Raw genomic sequence first — 19,115 nt, forward strand, 5'->3', positions numbered from 1 at the left:
CATTGTCTGAGTGGTTGATGACGTCATTGAAGGTATTAGTCAGGAAAATTACTCTGAAAATGGTCTTTAAACGGTTGCATATTTATAATGTCTTCAACCACTGTCAGCACCATAGTACAAGACTTCTACCACAGGTTTATGGGATTCTCTCACACTAAAACATCATGAAACACACCATCACCTTTTCGTAATGTCATTAGACGGAAGCTCGGACAGATTTCAGTTTCACAGTTTTTTTATTTCTCCTGATATTTTGTAATTTCATGCTCCCGTTGTTACTAATAATCGTAAATAAGTTTTTAAAGCTAAGAACAGCCACTCAGATAATAATAATAAGGAATCACAGTAAAAAAAATAGATTTTTTTCATGCTTAAAAAAAAAAAAAGACTTGGCAACCACCAGAGTGTAGGCGGGGAGACTGACCTGTCCCAACATTGTGTGCAGGTATTTTTCATCAGTCACAGTGACCACATCTTTGACGTTAATACCTCATTGATAGTTTTTCATTTATAATTCTTAAATTGTAATATAGCATTTGATGGTCATAAAAACTTGAAATCTAAAGGCTGTTGAAACAATACTGTTATCTGTAATCATTGTGAAGCAACTTGCCTCGCCTCGTCCAGGACGAAAAACTGCCGAAGACCTCTGATGACGTCACGGTCCTAGGTTGAATACCGAAAATTTTTGAACGATTAATGTCAATATGACAATATGAAAAAACAAACAAACAAACAACCACTCAAATTGTTACGTCTTTTTATGGAAACTATCAACAATAACAAAAGCAATAATTCAGGGACCAACCTTAAAATATTACCACTGGATAAAAATGATCATCGTTAGATATAAACAGTACCACTTGCTAAGTATTACAGACCTCGCCAGACTATGTACCACTGTGAGGGTTCACACCACATGCCTGGACGAGGTAGTACCGCCCGCAGCCGCCCCACCACTCTCCCCGCTGCCCCAAAAAAATCTTGATTTCATTGGTACTCGGGAACTTCCAACACTTCTCACTTATACACTTACGTTCAGAAAATGACGAGATTGCTTTCAATAAATTTATAAAACACCAGAGAACTGCAGACACTAGGAAAATTTCCCCCAATAGGCTGTCATAAATCTCAACCATTACACTTTAGCTACTCTAATACTCCATGATCATCACTTGGATAATGAGCCATCACCTATATCATGTTACATAACATTTTATTACGTAGTTGTTACTGACACCCTCAGCATCACTCAAACTGCTCTCAATTTTCAAATGTCACAAAACAATTTAAAATTTTTAATGCTTTGTACTTATTTTTATTATTAGCTGTAGGGAAGCATGAGCATATTGGGTGTGCAGACGCTCCCTAGGGCCATCCTTACCGCCCACACGTGTACCAAGAAGGAGTTCAGAGACGAGAATGGTGGTGGTGGTGTGCTAGGATAGTCGACCGTGGCTGGTTATATCCGGGATGGTGTCCTGGTTTGGCGGGTGTGGTGGGTACTGGTTGGCACGACACGGACCTACGTTCTCTGTCTGTCTCTGTCTCTTGTAATTATCTTTCCCTTTTTATGACTTTTCTTCTTATTCCATTACTACACTTTTCGCCCTAGTTCCATATTAGGTTTCTTCTCTCTCTTTCTCTCTCTCTCTCTCTCTCTCTCTCTCTCTCTCTCTCTCTCTCTCCCTCTTCATTTCTAACTGCGGGTATGAGCTCGTGCCTCAGGTGAGTTATCATCACGACTCATCTTCTGAACGAGGCAACAACTGGCTTGTGTACCCCACAGTGATTCATCGTATTTATCTCAAGTGTTTCATGGACTGATGAGAATGTTTCATTTTAACTCAAAAACATTGTACTTATTATGTACAATGATTCAGAGTATACTGATTAGTGTTACAATATACCTATTACAATGTTTCAAAGTATACTGCTCAGAGTGTTTCAATGTATTTATTACAATGTATCAAGCAACTTTCCATTTACCAAAGTTTTTCATAAAAGATTTTTCATTATAGTTTTTCAATATATTTATATAAAAAATCGACGATTGTTGCTGCGTTTCATAAACACAAAAAACAATTATCACAATATTTCAAAGTACATAATTATTAGTGTTATATATTTACCAACAGTGATAATTTATATCACATTGGTACAAGAAATGTAGTCAAGAGGTAAGGTGGAAAACATTCAAGAGGTGACAAAAAGGTTGGTAAAGAGACTGAAACAGACAGATTTAGAGTCGGAGAGATAGATAGACGTATAGACAAACAGGCAGATCAAGAGACAGAGAGACAAATAGATATATCGACAAATAGATTAAGAGACAGGTGGACACACGGCAAACAGACAGATTAAGTGACAGATAGACACATTTTAGACAAACAGCCAGATTAAGAGGCAGAAAGATAGATAGACATATCCTGTAGACAAGCAAACAGATTAAGAGTCAGTAAGCTAGATATCTAACAAACACACAGAAACAGACAAACAAACACACATACATACAAACAGACTTGTAGATCGAACGAACACGTGTTGCCATTAGGCTGGTAATTATCTTTATCAATAATATCTATACAAATAATGATGAAAATGGCATTATATAAACTAACATTAACACGGGGTGAGGGAAGGTACACGAACATTAACACGGGGTGAGGGAAGGTACACGAACATTAACACGGGGTGAGGGAAGGTACACGAACATTAACACGGGGTGAGGGAAGGTACACGAACATTAACACGAGGTGAGGGAAGGTACACGAACATTAACACGAGGTGAGGGAAGGTACACGAACATTAACACGGGGTGAGGGAAGGTACACGAACATTAACACGAGGTGAGGGAAGGTACACGAACATTAACACTGGGTGAGGGAAGGTACACAACACTGGGTGAGGGAAGGTACACGAACATTAACACGAGGTGAGGGAAGGTACACGAACATTAACACTGGGTGAGGGAAGGTACACGAACATTAACACTGGGTGAGGGAAGGTACACGAACATTAACACGAGGTGAGGGAAGGTACACGAACATTAACACTGGGTGAGGGAAGGTACACGAACATTAACACTGGGTGAGGGAAGGTACACGAACATTAACACGAGGTGAGGGAAGGTACACGAACATTAACACTGGGTGAGGGAAGGTACACAAACATTAACACGAGGTGAGGGAGGGTACACCCAAGGCAAGGTTCTTGGTCTCAGTCCTGTTGACGGTTTTGGACAAGTCGAAAGTTGACGGATCACGGACGAAAGAGCCATGGCGGTAATTAAATCAGGGAGAACAACAACATGATGTTTTGGTAAATGAAGAAACCAATGAGAGAATGGGAGGGATGTGAAAAAAGTGGGACAGCGAGAAACAAAAGATGTGTTTAAAAGCCAAATAAAAGAATTTAAGGATTAAAATAATTTCCAGATGTGAGAGTTGCGCAAAGCAGGGAAACGCAAATACTGGAACTAAAATTAAACGATTAATGACTTTAGCAAAGCCTTCGACAGAGTCCCCCACGAAAGACTAATTGAAAGGTAGAAGCTCATGGCATCAAAGGTGACATCCTTAAATGGGTTAGGGCGTGGTTACAGGACAGGAAACAGCGAGTGAGCATTAACGGCACTAAGTCCCATTGGAGCAACGTCACAAGTGGAGTTCCCCAAGGCTCAGTACTTGGACCATTATTATTTATTATATACATAAACGACATAGATATCGGCATAGACAGCAACATAAGTAAATTTGCTGATGATACTAAAATAGGACGTGTTATTAAATCCGACGAGGACTCAGCAAACTACAGGAAGATCTAAACAAATTTTTCGAATGGTCTGAAAAATGGCAGATGAAATTCAATGTGGACAAATGTAAAGTACTCAGTATAGGAGATATAAACAGGGAAACCAGATACCAGATGAACAATGATGCCATAGAGAAATCCGACTGCGAGAGAGATTTAGGAGTAATGATAAGTAGGAACCCGTGTCAAGTAACAATGTTTTGCTCGGTGAACAAGGCCACAGCACGGTTCATACAAAGGAGTGTTAGTTACAAGACTAGCGAGGTCATCCTAAAACTGTATCTTTGCTCTTAGAGACCACACCTGGATTACGAGTTCAGTTCTGCCCACCATATTACAGAAGTCGGATATAGAATCCTTGGAAAATTCAGAGTGAGAATGACAAGACTAATCCCGGGCATTAGGAACCTTGAGTATAGAGACAGGTTAAAGCATCTTAATTTGCACTCCCTAGAGACGTAGAGCGAGGGGCGACTTGATAGAGGTGTATAAGTGGAAGGCAGGGCTAAACAAAGGGGATATTACAAAGGTACTCAAACTATCCAACTAGGAGCGAACTCGTAATAATGGTTTTAAATTAGACAAATTTAGATTTAGGCTTGAAATAGGTAAACACTGGTTTGGAAACAGAGTAGTGGATGAATGGAACAAGTTACCAAATATCATCATTAACTCGAATACGCTGAATAGCTTCAAACATAGGTTGGATGCTTATATGAGCAATAGGGGTTGGGTGTAAACGGGACTGCCCAGTATGGGCCAATAGGCCCGCTGCAGTTTCCTCCATTCTTATGTTCTTATGTGTGTGTGTGTGTGTGTGTGTGTGTGTGTGTGTTTGTGTGTGTGTGTGTGTGTGTGTGTGTGTGTCGCAACCAAAGTAGTGAGGGAGAGAACTTAGGATGATACAATTATAACTAAAATAAAATAGAACATAAATAATCTGACAACAGTAAAATATAGGGCAAATATCGTAAACAAGCAAACAACAACAGATAAACAAGAGGGCGAGAAGAGTTTGGGTGGAGGAAGGTGGCCATAACCTGGGGGTAGAGACGAGCAGTGTTGGGGCACCCGGAAGACCATGTTGGTTAGGGCCGAGGGAGGGGCAGGGCGGGTGGGGGGATGTTGGAGGAGGGATGAGGGTTCTGAGTCACGACTTAGGCGGCCGAGGTCCTGGCCGGCCTTCAGGATCCACGAAGGGCGCCCCCCTCCCCCACTCACACACCGGTATCTTATTCCACAACATTAAGTGACCCGGACCACATGATCTACATGAGTGTTATATCGAAGGTGATCTGCTGAAGACAAGGGTTCAACTTTTCCTCTTCATGGGTAACCGGAGGGACATGCCCTGACTCCGCTGTTTATTACGGGTTACTGGGGAGATGTGTCCTTAATCAGTAGTTTATTGTAGATAACTGGTAGAGGCATGCCCTGAACTGGTAAAGAAATACATGACCTGATCGTGTCTCTTCGCCCTTCATTTTGATAGGATTATTAGCGTTTATCATAATATTATTTAAGGTGTATAGGAAATATTAAGTCAGTCCATTAGTTCCTCATTGTGGGTAGCCAGAGATAGGTTGAGTTCCAAGAGATAATAACAACAGACACCCAAGCCTTATTAACCACCCCATGGAGAGTACCTGTAACCTGGAATCTATCCTTCACTTATATCACCTGTAATCTACCCTTCACTCACCTATATGACCTGTAATCTACCCTTCACTCACCTATAATATATGACCTGTAACCTACCCTTAGTTAACACGAGGCAGACGTTTTGGGCTCAGTTCAGTAATAGTGTATAAGGGTTATTTTGGGCCAATTTCATGAGTTGATGAACCAGAAGTTTTAGATGGATATAATTTGTAGATGAGGGACAAGATTTAAGATGTGGTTCAAAAGGTGATGGTGAAAAAGGTTCAATCTAGTGTCTAATAGTAGATGAGGAAGGAGGTTCATGTTGGTGTTCAACAGTATATAAGGAAGGAGGTTCATGCTGGTGTTCAACAGTATATGATGAAGGAGGTTCATGCTGGTGTTCAACAGTATATGAGGAAGGAGGTTCATGCTGGTGTTCAACAGTATATGAGGAAGGAGGTTCATGTTGGTGTTCAACAGTATATGAGGAGGAGGTTCATGCTGGTGTTCAACAGTATATGATGAAGGAGGTTCATGCTGGTGTTCAACAGTATATGATGAAGGAGGTTCATGTTGGTGTTCAACAGTATATGAGAGGTTCTGTTGGTGTTCAACAGTATATGATGAAGGAGTTCATGTTGGTGTTCAACAGTATATGAGAGGATTCATGCTGGTGTTCAACAGTATATGATGAAGGAGGTTCATGTTGGTGTTCAACAGTATAATGAGGAAGGGAGTTCATGCTGGTGTTCAACAGTATATGAGGAAGGAGGTTCATGTTGGTGTTCAACAGTATATGAGGAAGGAGGTTCATGTTGGTGTTCAACAGTATATGAGGAAGGAGGTTCATGCTGGTGTTCAACAGTATATGATGAAGGAGGTTCATGTTGGTGTTCAACAGTATAATGAGGAAGGAGGTTCATGCTGGTGTTCAACAGTATATGAGAAGGAGGTTCATGTTGGTGTTCAACAGTATATGAAGAGGTTCATGTTGGTGTTCAACAGTATATGAGAAGGAGGTTCATGCTGGTGTTCACAGAATATGATGAAGGAGGTTCATGCTGGTGTTCAACAGTATATATGATGGAGAGTTCATGTTGGTGTTCAACAGTATATGATGGAGGTTCATGTTGGTGTTCAACAGTATATGATGGAGGTTCATGTTGGTGTTCAACAGTATATGAGGAAGGAGGTTCATGCTGGTGTTCAACAGTATATGATGAAGGAGGTTCATGTTGGTGTTCAACAGTATATGAGGAAGGAGGTTCATGTTGGTGTTCAACAGTATATGAGGAAGGAGGTTCATGTTGGTGTTCAACAGTATATGATGAAGGACATGTTGGTGTTCAACAGTATATGATGAAGGAGGTTCATGTTGGTGTTCAACAGTAGATGAGGAAGGAGGTTCATGTTGGTGTTCAACAGTATATAAGGAAGGAGGTTCATGCTGGTGTTCAACAGTATATGATGAAGGAGGTTCATGCTGGTGTTCAACAGTATATGAGGAAGGAGGTTCATGCTGGTGTTCAACAGTATATGAGGAAGGAGGTTCATGTTGGTGTTCAACAGTATATGAGGAAGGAGGTTCATGCTGGTGTTCAACAGTATATGATGAAGGAGGTTCATGCTGGTGTTCAACAGTATATGAGGAAGGAGGTTCATGTTGGTGTTCAACAGTATATGATGAAGGAGGTTCATGTTGGTGTTCAACAGTATATGATGAAGGAGGTTCATGTTGGTGTGTTCAACAGTATATGATGAAGGAGGTTCATGTTGGTGTTCAACAAGGCGAGGAAGGGAGGTTCATGTTGGTAAAACAACAGTATGAGAGGAAGGAGGTTCATGTTGGTGTTCAACAGTATATGATGAAGGAGGTTCATGTTGGTGTTCAACAGTAGATGAGGAAGGAGGTTCATGTTGGTGTTCAACAGTATATGAGGAAGGAGGTTCATGTTGGTGTTCAACAGTATATGATGAAGGAGGTTCATGCTGGTGTTCAACAGTATATGAGGAAGGAGGTTCATGTTAGTGTTCAACAGTATATGATGAAGGAGGTTCATGCTGGTGTTCAACAGTATATGAGGAAGGAGGTTCATGTTGGTGTTCAACAGTATATGATGAAGGAGGTTCATGTTGGTGTTCAACAGTATATGAGGAAGGAGGTTCATGTTGGTGTTCAACAGTATATGATGAAAGGAGGTTCATGGTGGTGTTCAACAGTATATGAGGAAGGAGGTTCATGTTGGTGTTCAACAGTATATGATGAAGGAGGTTCATGTTGGTGTTCAACGGTATATGATGAAGGGGTTGTGTTGGTGTTCAACAGTATGATGAGGAGGATTCATGTTGGTGTTCAACAGTATATGATGAAGGAGTTCATGTTGGTGTTCAGCAGTATATGAGGAAGAGGTTCATGCTGGTGTTCAACAGTATATGAGGAAGGAGGTTCATGTTGGTGTTCAACATATGATGAAGGAGGTTCATGTTGGTGTTCAACAGTATATGATGAAGGAGGTTCATGTTGGTGTTCAACAGTATATGAGGAAGGAGGTTCATGTTGGTGTTCAACAGTATATGATGAAGGAGGTTCATGTTGGTGTTCAACAGTATATGAGGAAGAAAGTTCAGTGGTGGCGAGAAAACTGTGTGTGTGTGTGTGTGTGTGTGTGTGTGTGTGTGTGTGTGTGTGTGTGTGTGTGTGTGTGTGTGTGTGTGTGTGTGTGTGTGTTTGTCGGGTCATGGTTGATGTAGGTGAGTGAAATGCTGCTCTCTCTGAACACCCAGTGATCAGTATTATTCTCGGCACAGTAATACCCACGACATCACTTAGTTATTTTCCTATATTGTGAAAAAATACCCCCCTCTCTCTCCTGTGGCTTAAATATCTACTAATTTTATAAATATTTTTATCTCCCCCTCCCCCCCAAAAAAATATATATTCCCTTTATTTCATCCTTTCATTATTTTTGCTTTTATCACGAGGAAGTATTCACACTTGAGTTCACACCTCCCCTCCAGGTGAGAGGTTGGGGGAAAGGTAGTGGGGGTGAAGGCCCCGAGAGAACTAGGTCTCTCCGCCCCCACCTTCCCTCCTATCCTCCACCTCCCTGCAAGCGAGAAACCACTTTTTGCGTCTTAGAAAGTGTGTGTGTGTGTGTGTGTGTGTGTGTGTGTGTGTGTGTGTGTGTGTGTGTGTGTACACACACACACACGTACAACCTTGCTTAGTCCCGTAATACAAGCAGTTCAAGAGTGCACCGGTTTAGTGTGACAGCACACGGTAACATGTTCCACACACACACACACACACACAAAGGATGCAGCGGAAGCAGTTACGTAACAACACAGCTGTGACTTGTGATGGCATCGTCACGCAGTGGAGGTAACACTCGTGCGCATAACAGTGTTCTATTATTACAAATAATGAAAGTCACGAGAATGTCTGACGTCAGTGTTGAAAAACTGTTTTGACGATGCAGTGAAAGTTAATATGACGTGACTAGCAGCATAATACTTCGATGACATTGATGCCAAAGCAGTATGCAGCTGTTACATACAATAGATGAAAGGAACAGCACACAACAGTGAAAACGGTTTTAGATACGACACATAGTAACAATATAAATAATAGCAACAGCACCAACGACAGCAACATTAACATTTACAACAGCCATTACATTTGCCTTCGAAAATACATTGGTAGCTTAAGAGAAGGCAGAAACAGCAGCAGTAGCGTGTGGCCTGAATGCTGCACAGGCTCGTGACCCGTTGCTGTTGAGGTAGTAGATAAGAGCAGCGTGGAACAGCCTTAACCTCGACATGTGTGTGGGGTAGGGGGTGGCTGCATGCAAGACGCTACGTCACAAGGTCTCGCACTGTATAATCTCATATATATATATATATATATATATATATATATATATATATATATATATATATATATATATATATATATACCTTTTGTTACATATTTTTCCTGCCGGCATATACGTGTATGTACTATTAGCGTATATATTTATAATCTACTATAGGGTACAGATCCATGTGATATATTTGGCAAAGATTATATATTGTACAGTATATACTTTCAATCCACGTAATCATTTGTACATACAATGAAAGCGTATGTTCTCAAGACACACCATTTGTGGAAGCGAGCGACTTGCTGAGTTAACTAACAGCAAACTAAATATCTTCCTTTTTCTCAATAGTTCCTGTTTGTTGTATCAACGGACGTGTTCATGCTTATAGAGCTTAGTACACAAGGCATAGTGAATCAAGACTTCATAAATATTTGAAATTAAGAATTATGCTCAATAATATCTTTCTATGAGGTTACACGAAGTTCATCTATATACTATACTTACTACAGAGCTCGACCTTCACCAAAATGGGTACAGACTTGAATATAACTTCACCAAATAGGTATAGTGTTGGAACGAGATGAAAGTCTCTCACTCCACTAAACTCTGGAGGAGCAGAACCACCTTCCTGGCACGAAAAGGTTGATGTGTCACTGTGGGTGGCTGTCGGCATCTCAAGTACCGTATATGTCATCAGTAAGCCCATACATACACGTCAATAAACTGCCCACGGTGACTGTTGGGCGCAAGACCATATTTGCCACTTGTGTTTACTTCAGTGGGGTCTGGTGAGCGACTCTAGGTAAGTCTTAAGATGTAGGATGGTACTCTGCCTAATCTCTGCCCCTCCTCCGGCCTACAGTAGTGGTGTTTCCTTTCTTTGTCATCTACTTCTGAGGCACACAGGCTTCATCTACCTTTATGGGTGGGTACAACTGTTTGCGCCGGGGCAACCTCCTTCGTCACCATTTTTCAGACTACACGGCACAGCATATCGATATTGAAATGACACAAATACCTCTTCTTTGGTTAAGTTTTCTGAACATTAGTTATGGCATGATAGCTCGAGAGACGAGGGAAGCTAACTGCATGTTTTCATAATTTTCACGGCTTGAATATCTGTTTGTGTACATATACTGGACTATGGTTCGGTATCTTGTGAGTACTCTTTTCACAATTTTTATCTTTATCTCTAATGTTTCATACACAGTCTTAGAAACCTGCTATAGTAGTTATTTAATTTGGTCAACAAAGGAACAGCCTCAGCAACGTACAGGTAGCACCGTTACATAAAACTCCGTGGAAAATTATGATAATAGGTTAAGCTAAGTTAAGCAACGATTACAACGCATGTTTCTCAGTCACATGAAGCACCACATTGGAGTTTATAGGTAGAAATTTATCCACTTCATTATTATATACGAGTGGAAGTAAACATGGAGGAAGAACACTGCGTGAAACTGTGAACTTGTGGCAACTTTCTCTTTTTGAAGTTTGTGTTTTACTGTTAATTTATTACCAAAGAGATCTAGAGGTACAGTTTCAGTGGTCCAGAGGAACAGTTTCAGTGGTCCAGAGGTACAGTTTCAGTAGTCGAGAGGTACAGTCACTTTTAGTGAACCAGTCACCGCCATGGTAACAATAGTCGCTTAGATTCCACCAATCACTGTGATAGGAACATCACCAATCATCACAATGATAATAAAAGATGCATCAGCGTGATGGATGGCTTAGGGAACATTTTTAATTTCACCACCGCTCAAGCCCAGGTGGTTAATTTCCGTCACGGTGATTGGCCACAACAAACGAGGTTGCCTGAGCTCCTTGCACTTGTTGGGTGTGGCTCCTCCACCTGCAGGTCAAATGAGACGCAGTACTAATAAGCACCAACTTTACCTGAACCTTAGAATTAGGGTTGGCGAGGACTGGTGTCTCAACATGCTTACCTCCACCAGGCCCATTCTGTGCATGACAGCTTTTCACATAGAGCTTTTATGTGCACTGAATAGTTTGTTTGTTTGTCTCTCTTTAAGTGATTATCGTGCAGAAGTAAGACTTAGCATTGTTAGCGGTTACATGACACCCAAGGCTGAAGGGATTTTATATAAAATTATTAATTTCCTGTTTGTTAGTTAACTTCGTTTTGTTTATTTGTTTATACATTTGTAAATACTGATATTCTTAAAAATGTTGATGTACGGAGATTGCGTCAAATCTAAGACAACAAGCCACGGGAAACGGATGCAGGGGTACATGTCATCATGTTCAAGACCGTCGCTGTCCTTAAAATGTCCTCGAAATTGTGTCCTTACTTTCACCGATGAGTAATTTAACTAAAGTTGGGTTTGTGATACGTCTAGCACGTCAAATTTCTATACTGTGTAATCAACCTTCTTCTCTAGTTATGTGAACTAGCCAAATATTGCAAGAGTCGCGGCTTTTTGTCGTGGAAATATGTGTACTATCTTGTAAATATTGGTGTTGAAGAAATACCAGTTCATGAAATTATATGTATGAACTTACTAACTAATACTCCAAGAAGTGTTTAGGGAAGAAAGGCGAAAAGGGTGAAAACAAAAAATAACGAAAAGTACTGGAGATTAATTCATGTCACACCCAATCACACACCGGGAACTAAAAAAAAAATGTTTTTGCGTGTTGGAGCACACCAACAGCTCTCCCTCAAGTCATAAGAGGTGAACCACAAAGGTTACCTATATTTTCTCGCGCTGTTTAAATTCTATAATACTTTTTCCTTCTTGGCATTAATAGATGCCCTGCCAGCATTATGGTCCCCGAACAAGAGAAGTGAATGACTGATTATGACTTGCCTGACACAGCTGAGAACCTTAAACTCATTTTACTGATTAGTCCTCGTCACGTCAACACGCACGTGAGTGGTGGCCGCCATAAAAATTAGTTCATGCGACTCCTAACGCTCATGTTAATAAACCCACCTGCTGGCAACTAGCATGGCAAGAAACCCACCTGACTGGCAATTGTCAAGGCAACTAACCCATCTGATTGGTTAAGGCAAGGTCAAGAAATCAACCTGATTGGTAATTGTCAAGTCACTGAACCACAAGACACAATTTAAATATAAACAACTTTAAGTAACTCTCTTCCATTGTAACAAAGCTCATGTGATCAGCAGATTTCAGGTAATAAAACTTGCTTAACACACTCCATTATGTTAGAAAAGGGAAGGGACTGATTTCTTCTAGGTAGAAAAATACATGTGACTGACTGGTATTAGGTAGACAAACTGACAGAACTGACAATTCCTATATCAACAAACCCATATGACTGACAGCTCCCAGTTGACTAATTCAATCGACTGGCGTTCCATATATAAACAGATCCAAGTGACTAGAATTTTTTACCTTACCAACCCACGTGATTACCACTCCTCGTGCAAGTAAAACCGCGTGATTGGTGATACTTATGAAAAAGTGATTTATTACATATATACTGTAAATAAAACCACGGGACTGGTATTGCTCAGTTAAACACTTACGTAACTGGCGTTCCTCATGTAAATAGATCCACATGACTGGAGTTCTTCATGTAAACAAACTCACGTGATCAGCATTCCCTACGCCCGGTTCAAGTTGTACTGTCGCGATCTCATAAAATGTGAATTGGTTTAGAAATATTCGAGTCGCAATTTCAAATACCCATAAAAGTGGGTGGGTGGGTGAACACACGATATTTATTTTGTGAATTCATAGTAACTTAATTGGAAGTGAATAAAGATATAATTTAATTTGCCATATTTAATTTTTCATGATAATTCACCTGTGCACATATTTATTCAGCGATCAGTGATCCTGAGTGTATATGCACATTAAGTCAGAGTTACGAAGAGATTATGACAAATTTTGAAAGATTTTTTCTTTTTGTAGACAACCAAAGGCAAACAATCCTAAGTTGCCTATAACTACCATATTTAAAAAAATCACATGAATAATGGCTCTCGTGTGAACAAAGCCATGTGAGTTATGGTCCTCAAGTTAACTAAGCCACGTGACTGATGGCCCTCAAATTAATCATTCAACGTGGATGATGGCCCTCATTATGGTCGTTATGCAATGTTGTAAATGGTTTAGTTTTAAATTATTCCTATGTTAGAGCTTCGCTTGAACGTATCCATGTGACTAAAGGGTCTCCTGTACACCGTCTCATCACTACAGACCCTCAAATGTGAAGTTACAATATGGTGTCATCAGCAGCTGCCGTACACCAACCCGGATATTAAAGTTCATTAGGTAAACAAACTATCATGATGGGATCCTATTTGTAAGGAAACTCCTCTTTGCTTTCTGGATATTATGTAAAATGCCTCTGTAATTGGATGGTTCTTATGTAAATAAATCGTAATAACTTGTGGTTGTTATGTAAACCATGTTACATGAGTGCACAGTTCCAGAACCCGTAACGAGATACGGACTGCAGAGTATGGCTGGCTGTGCGCAGGTTTGTTAATTATGACCCATTGATTATATATATATATATATATATATATATATATATATATATATATATATATATATATATATATATATATATATATATATATATTAAACCTAGCTTGAGAAAAGGTGTCTTATCTGCCAGCACAGCGAGATAACCACTTTCTGTATGACAGGGGCGCTAGGGTGTGTCTGTTCCTCCGAGAATAATCTGTTTTCCCGGCGTGGGAAGGCGGTGTTGCACAAGTTGGGAGTAGCAGGAAGGGTGATCTTGACCCCTGACCCACTCGCAGTCGACGGAAGCTCAACCTCTCTCTCCCTCCACCCAGGATGAGGCCCAAGTACCCCCCCCCCCTTCTTCTTACTCTTGTTGGAGGGCCAGGACACAGGACATACCTTGTTGGAAGGCCAGGACACAAAACATATACCTTGTTGGAGGGCCAGGACACAAGACATACCTTGTTGGATGGCCAAGACACAAGACATACCTTGTTGGAGGGCCAGGTCACAAGACATATACCTTGTTGGAGGGCCAGGACACAGGATGGAGGCCAGGACACAAGACATATACCTTGTTGGAGGGCCAGGACACAAGACATATACCTTGATGGAGGGCCAGGACACAAGACATATACCTTGTTGGAGGGCCAGGACACAAGACATATACCTTGATGGAGGGCCAGGACACAAGACATATACCTTGTTGGAGGGCCAGGACACAAGACATATACCTTGATGGAGGGCCAGGACACAAGACATATACCTTGTTGGAGGGCCAGGACACAAGACATATACCTTGTTGGAGGGCCAGGACATAAGACGTATACCTTGTTGGAGGGCCAGGACACAAGACATACCTTGTTGGAGGGCCAGGCCATAAGACATATACCTTGTTGGAGGGCCAGGACATAAGACATATACCTTGATGGAGGGCCAGGACACAAGACATATACCTTGTTGGAGGCCAGGACATAAGACGTATACCTTGTTGGAGGCCAGGACATAAGACATATACCTTGTTGAGGGCCAGGACATAAGACATATACCTTGGAGGGCCAGGACACAAGACATATACCTTGGAGGGCCAGGACACAAGACATATACCTTGTTGAGGGCCAGGACACAAGACATATACCTTGATGGAGGGCCAGGACATAAGACATATACCTTGTTGGAGGGCCAGGACATAAGACATATACCTTGATGGAGGGCAGGACACAGTGATGGAGGGCCAGGACACAAGACATATACCTTGTTGGAGGGCCAGGACACAAGACATATACATTGGAGGGCCAGGACATAAGACATATACCTTGTTGGAGGGCCAGGACACAAGACATATACCTTGATGGAGGGCCAGGACATAAGACATATACCTTGTTGGAGGGCCAGGACATAAGACATATACCTTGTTGGAGGGCCAGGACATAAGACATATACCTTGTTGGAGGGCCAGGACACAAGACATATACCTTGTTGGAGGGCCAGGACATAAGACATATACCTTGTTGGAGGGCCAGGACAAGACATATACCTTGTTGGAGGGCCAGGACATAAGACATATACCTTGTTGGAGGGCCAGGACATAAGACATATACCTTGTTGGAGGGCCAGGACATAAGACATATACCTTGTTGGAGGGCCAGGACATAAGACATATACCTTGTTGGAGGGCCAGGACATAAGACATACCTTGTTGGAGGGTCAGGACACTATTCTCCCTGCCCCAACCAGCTTCCCTTACTTTAAGACCCTAAGAACCCTTCCAGGTGTTAGAGACCAGCCAGAACCGCACACCGGAGCCAGATATCACCCCATAGAGTACTCCTGTAACCTCCTCCTCCCCCCCTTAGGTTGATGGAGCAGATATGCACTCGGTTATGTTAAACAATACCCTCAGTTCCACTCACCAGGGCAGCTCACTAGTAAACTCACCATCTAAGAAGCATATAAGCCGGTAAAGATTCATAATGCAGGACTAAATCCACCTAAAACTCGTCCCCCTCCCCAACACGCAGTTGCATCTTTGGTTGAAATTAATTATCCATGGATTAAACTAGGAATTTGAACGCAAAGATGGCGCATCTTTGCGTTCGTCACAGTTTGAAGTCTATAAAATACCACGAGGTGAGGTTTGGCTTACAATATGTTCATCACGTTACAGGAAAACTTCTACTTCCAGCCTTTAAAGCACCGCTAAAAATACATGTATTGGCCAGCTATTAAAGTGTAAATGTTTTACATATTTTTGTTTTGGTTTTAAAATAATAATCTCTCGTGCCTCTCCCGTAGTGTTATCTCTCACTTGTGAATTTCCATATGTACATAAATGTGTACTTGTGTTCCACGCACTCGCTATATACATTGTACACATATTCACAAATTTTTCCCCGTTTCCACTCTCTATTCTCCAGTCAGTCGCTATCGTCAACGGTTCTAACACCATTTTGACTAATTAACTCCCCCACTGACGGAGAAGAGATTCTGCAATACATGTTATATCTTACCAAATCTACTAAATTAATCTCTTTAACTACAGTGGGTATACCTGACAGTATTATACGAGTAACTCCTGACTGTTGTTCTATCTGTTATTACTATTCAGTCTTCTGTTTTTCCTTTCTCCCGTCACCTGGCAGGCACACCCTCCTCAAGGCCAGAGACTCACTGCCTCCATCACCCACCGTGACACACTCACCCATTAACTATCTTGATTCTTTTAAAACAAATACCCATCTAATACAACATCATCTGTCCTTTCTGTACAGGTTATCAGATGATAATGCTTTTATTTTACCACGGTTGAAGGGAAAGTTTCTGTTGTATCTCAGTTGATGTTTTAACTAATCTTGTGTCTAATAAACTGTTCTGTATGATCCTGGACCATCAAATTGAATAAGAAAAAACTAATTAGAAAACTAATTACAGATGAATTCGAAGTAGTAGACAAGTGAATAACAAAGACTAGTCGATCCACTGCCCACCATAATGAGATGCATCAGATGACCGCAAGATAATGTCATTGCTATACTAATACTAGGATATGAGTACCACTGGCAGTATACCCCAACTGTAGACGTGAACACCCACATAACAACCCACTAGAACACTAAGCCATTAACTGTGAACAAATAATATAACCTTTTAGGAACGAGGTCAAGACTACTCTTGCTGATGGTAAGAAGCTTCTTAGTAGGTAGTAGGCAGCTATCAAACAGGGAGGTACTACCGCCTGGGAAGATATTGGAAGCATAATGTATTGTCTAATGGTAGACCCTGCTACCATATGGCATCAAAAAAATTGTGACCAAGTCCCAGGTTGCTGATCTGACTTTCTGCCTGTTTTACACACAATTGCAGGGTCTCAATTGTTTCTCTTACTTTGGCAACACAACATATATATCGTTTCTCACTCTTGATCTGTTTAATTATTTTTTTTCATTTCTGTATTTATGGTTCAATATATTTATTTTTTCGCCCCCCAGGTCCCGATGTCGGTCGGTGACCTGTGCCCGGGTGGACTAATCTCCGTAAAAAAAAAGAAAAAAAAAAAAACTTAAGATTGTATCCACCATATGCACCGAACAGATAAGTCAGCCACTATATCAAGCTTTAGCCACACGATATACTAATAATACCTATGATATTCAGTACCACACTAGCCTGACCACTGGGGTGAAATAAAATATCGTGTGTGACCTCTGCTTTAATGCTTTTTACGCTACCGCGAGGGAATCTTCGAATTACAAAGAGTAAAGGTGTATATAAATAAAAATAAATAAAAACTGGAAAATTATTATAAATAAATAAAAACGGGGGATGGGGAGTTGAAGACAATATCTTCTCGGAGTTCAGGGAAAATAATCCTAAATTTCCGTGAACGATCCTTCTTATCTCAGAGGCCAAGGGTCTCCCAAAGTTATTCAACCAAATGTGGTAACCTCTCTCTCTCTCTCTCTCTCTCTCTCTCTCTCTCTCTCTCTCTCGCGCGCGCTGTGTGTGTGTGTGTGTGTGTGTGTGTGTTTATTATTCGACATAATCATCTTGCATTTGACACTCTTTCCAGGTAAGAAATAATGACGGGGGTCAACGTCACCCGTTCATTTACCTAGTAAGGGAGAATCAGTCTGTCTTATATATGCACACACAGAACAGCACTATACTATGACTTCAACACGCACATTAAGTGTACTTTAAGTCAGTCCTAGATATAATTATGTATGGCGCCGAATCTTGAGAACCTTCTGAGAAAACAACCACAATATTTTACCCAGAAACTTAAGCAAACGTCGCGGTATTATGACGTGTGATGCCCCCTACCTATTTATTATGCTGAATTTCGATGACGATAAAACAACAATCATCAATTATTACTTACCAAAGTTGACTCTGATGACTGGCGCAGGACCCTGGCCATCTCTCTCTAGGGCGAAATCCCACAGTCTGATGAGACCTGCAGCTCTACCATTAGGTCCATTCTCTTTTACCACGTCGGAAATTGTTGGAATTGTGGAAAATGGTAACTGGGCAACCACTAGGGCAGCTATAAGTCCTAGAGACACAAAGAGTCTTAGTTCACTCATTGTTCACCGTAGTAGTTGTGAATCTTCAGAATGGCAGGAGGCAGCGTGTGGACGAGTTACGGCTTCACCAGGAGGAGGGAGAGCGTCTCACTACCTACCCGTCCCAGTTCCTGAGTGTGACTGAGGACTCCTTGCCTAGCCTCTTATACCGCCACCTATTGTGTAGTATTGCCAGATTCTGTTGACTCATCGTCACAAGGAAAAGATGAATTATAAATCTTAGAGCAGTTGCAGAAACATTTTTTTTGTGGCAACAACCTTGTCCCTCTTCTCAAATGACATGTTTTGTTCGTAAACACACATAGCTGGTAAAGGTGAATAAGGTAAATGCATAACTGGGTTTATGGGTCAATTTCTTTCTCAGCACATGAAACTATTTACTATTCATCACGAGGAGAAAAGACCAATCATTGAAAGATAACAAAGACGCTGTGTTCTTTAGTTAACTGACAGAACTTCTAAAACAGTAGTATGATAACTAAACTTACCACAAAGTTCACTCACAGATCACAGGAATTACTTATATATTCATAATATCACTTGGTTTGTTTTTTTAGTAGATAGACGTAGACTAAGAGTTATGGATATGGCAGTAAAATCTTTAACCAAATTTGATTATACTACAGCAGTGTTTTTAACCCCTGCTAAGAAGTGTCATTGTGTTGGTATTTTGCTCAGCCGTCACCGGAGACCTTCCCTTAAACCAACACTCGTCGCCTCTTCCCCTTAATCACTTATCA

General features: G+C 41.1%; 1 protein-coding gene across 1 annotated transcript in view; it reads right to left on the reverse strand.

The window, feature by feature from the left end:
* LOC121862392 overlaps window positions 1-18,490 on the reverse strand; it is a 30,963-nt gene extending 12,473 nt beyond the window's left edge. Inside the window, exon 1 of the mRNA XM_042360658.1 lies at window positions 18,171-18,490. Within this exon, the coding sequence (XP_042216592.1) occupies window positions 18,171-18,375 (205 nt within the window). The 5' untranslated portion in view covers window positions 18,376-18,490. The remainder of the gene's footprint in view (window positions 1-18,170) is intronic.
* Window positions 18,491-19,115: the final 625 nt, after the last annotated feature.

Source organism: Homarus americanus, unplaced genomic scaffold (genome assembly GCF_018991925.1).
Source record: "Homarus americanus isolate GMGI-L3 unplaced genomic scaffold, GMGI_Hamer_2.0 scaffold31037, whole genome shotgun sequence".
Classification (NCBI taxonomy): domain Eukaryota; kingdom Metazoa; phylum Arthropoda; class Malacostraca; order Decapoda; family Nephropidae; genus Homarus; species Homarus americanus.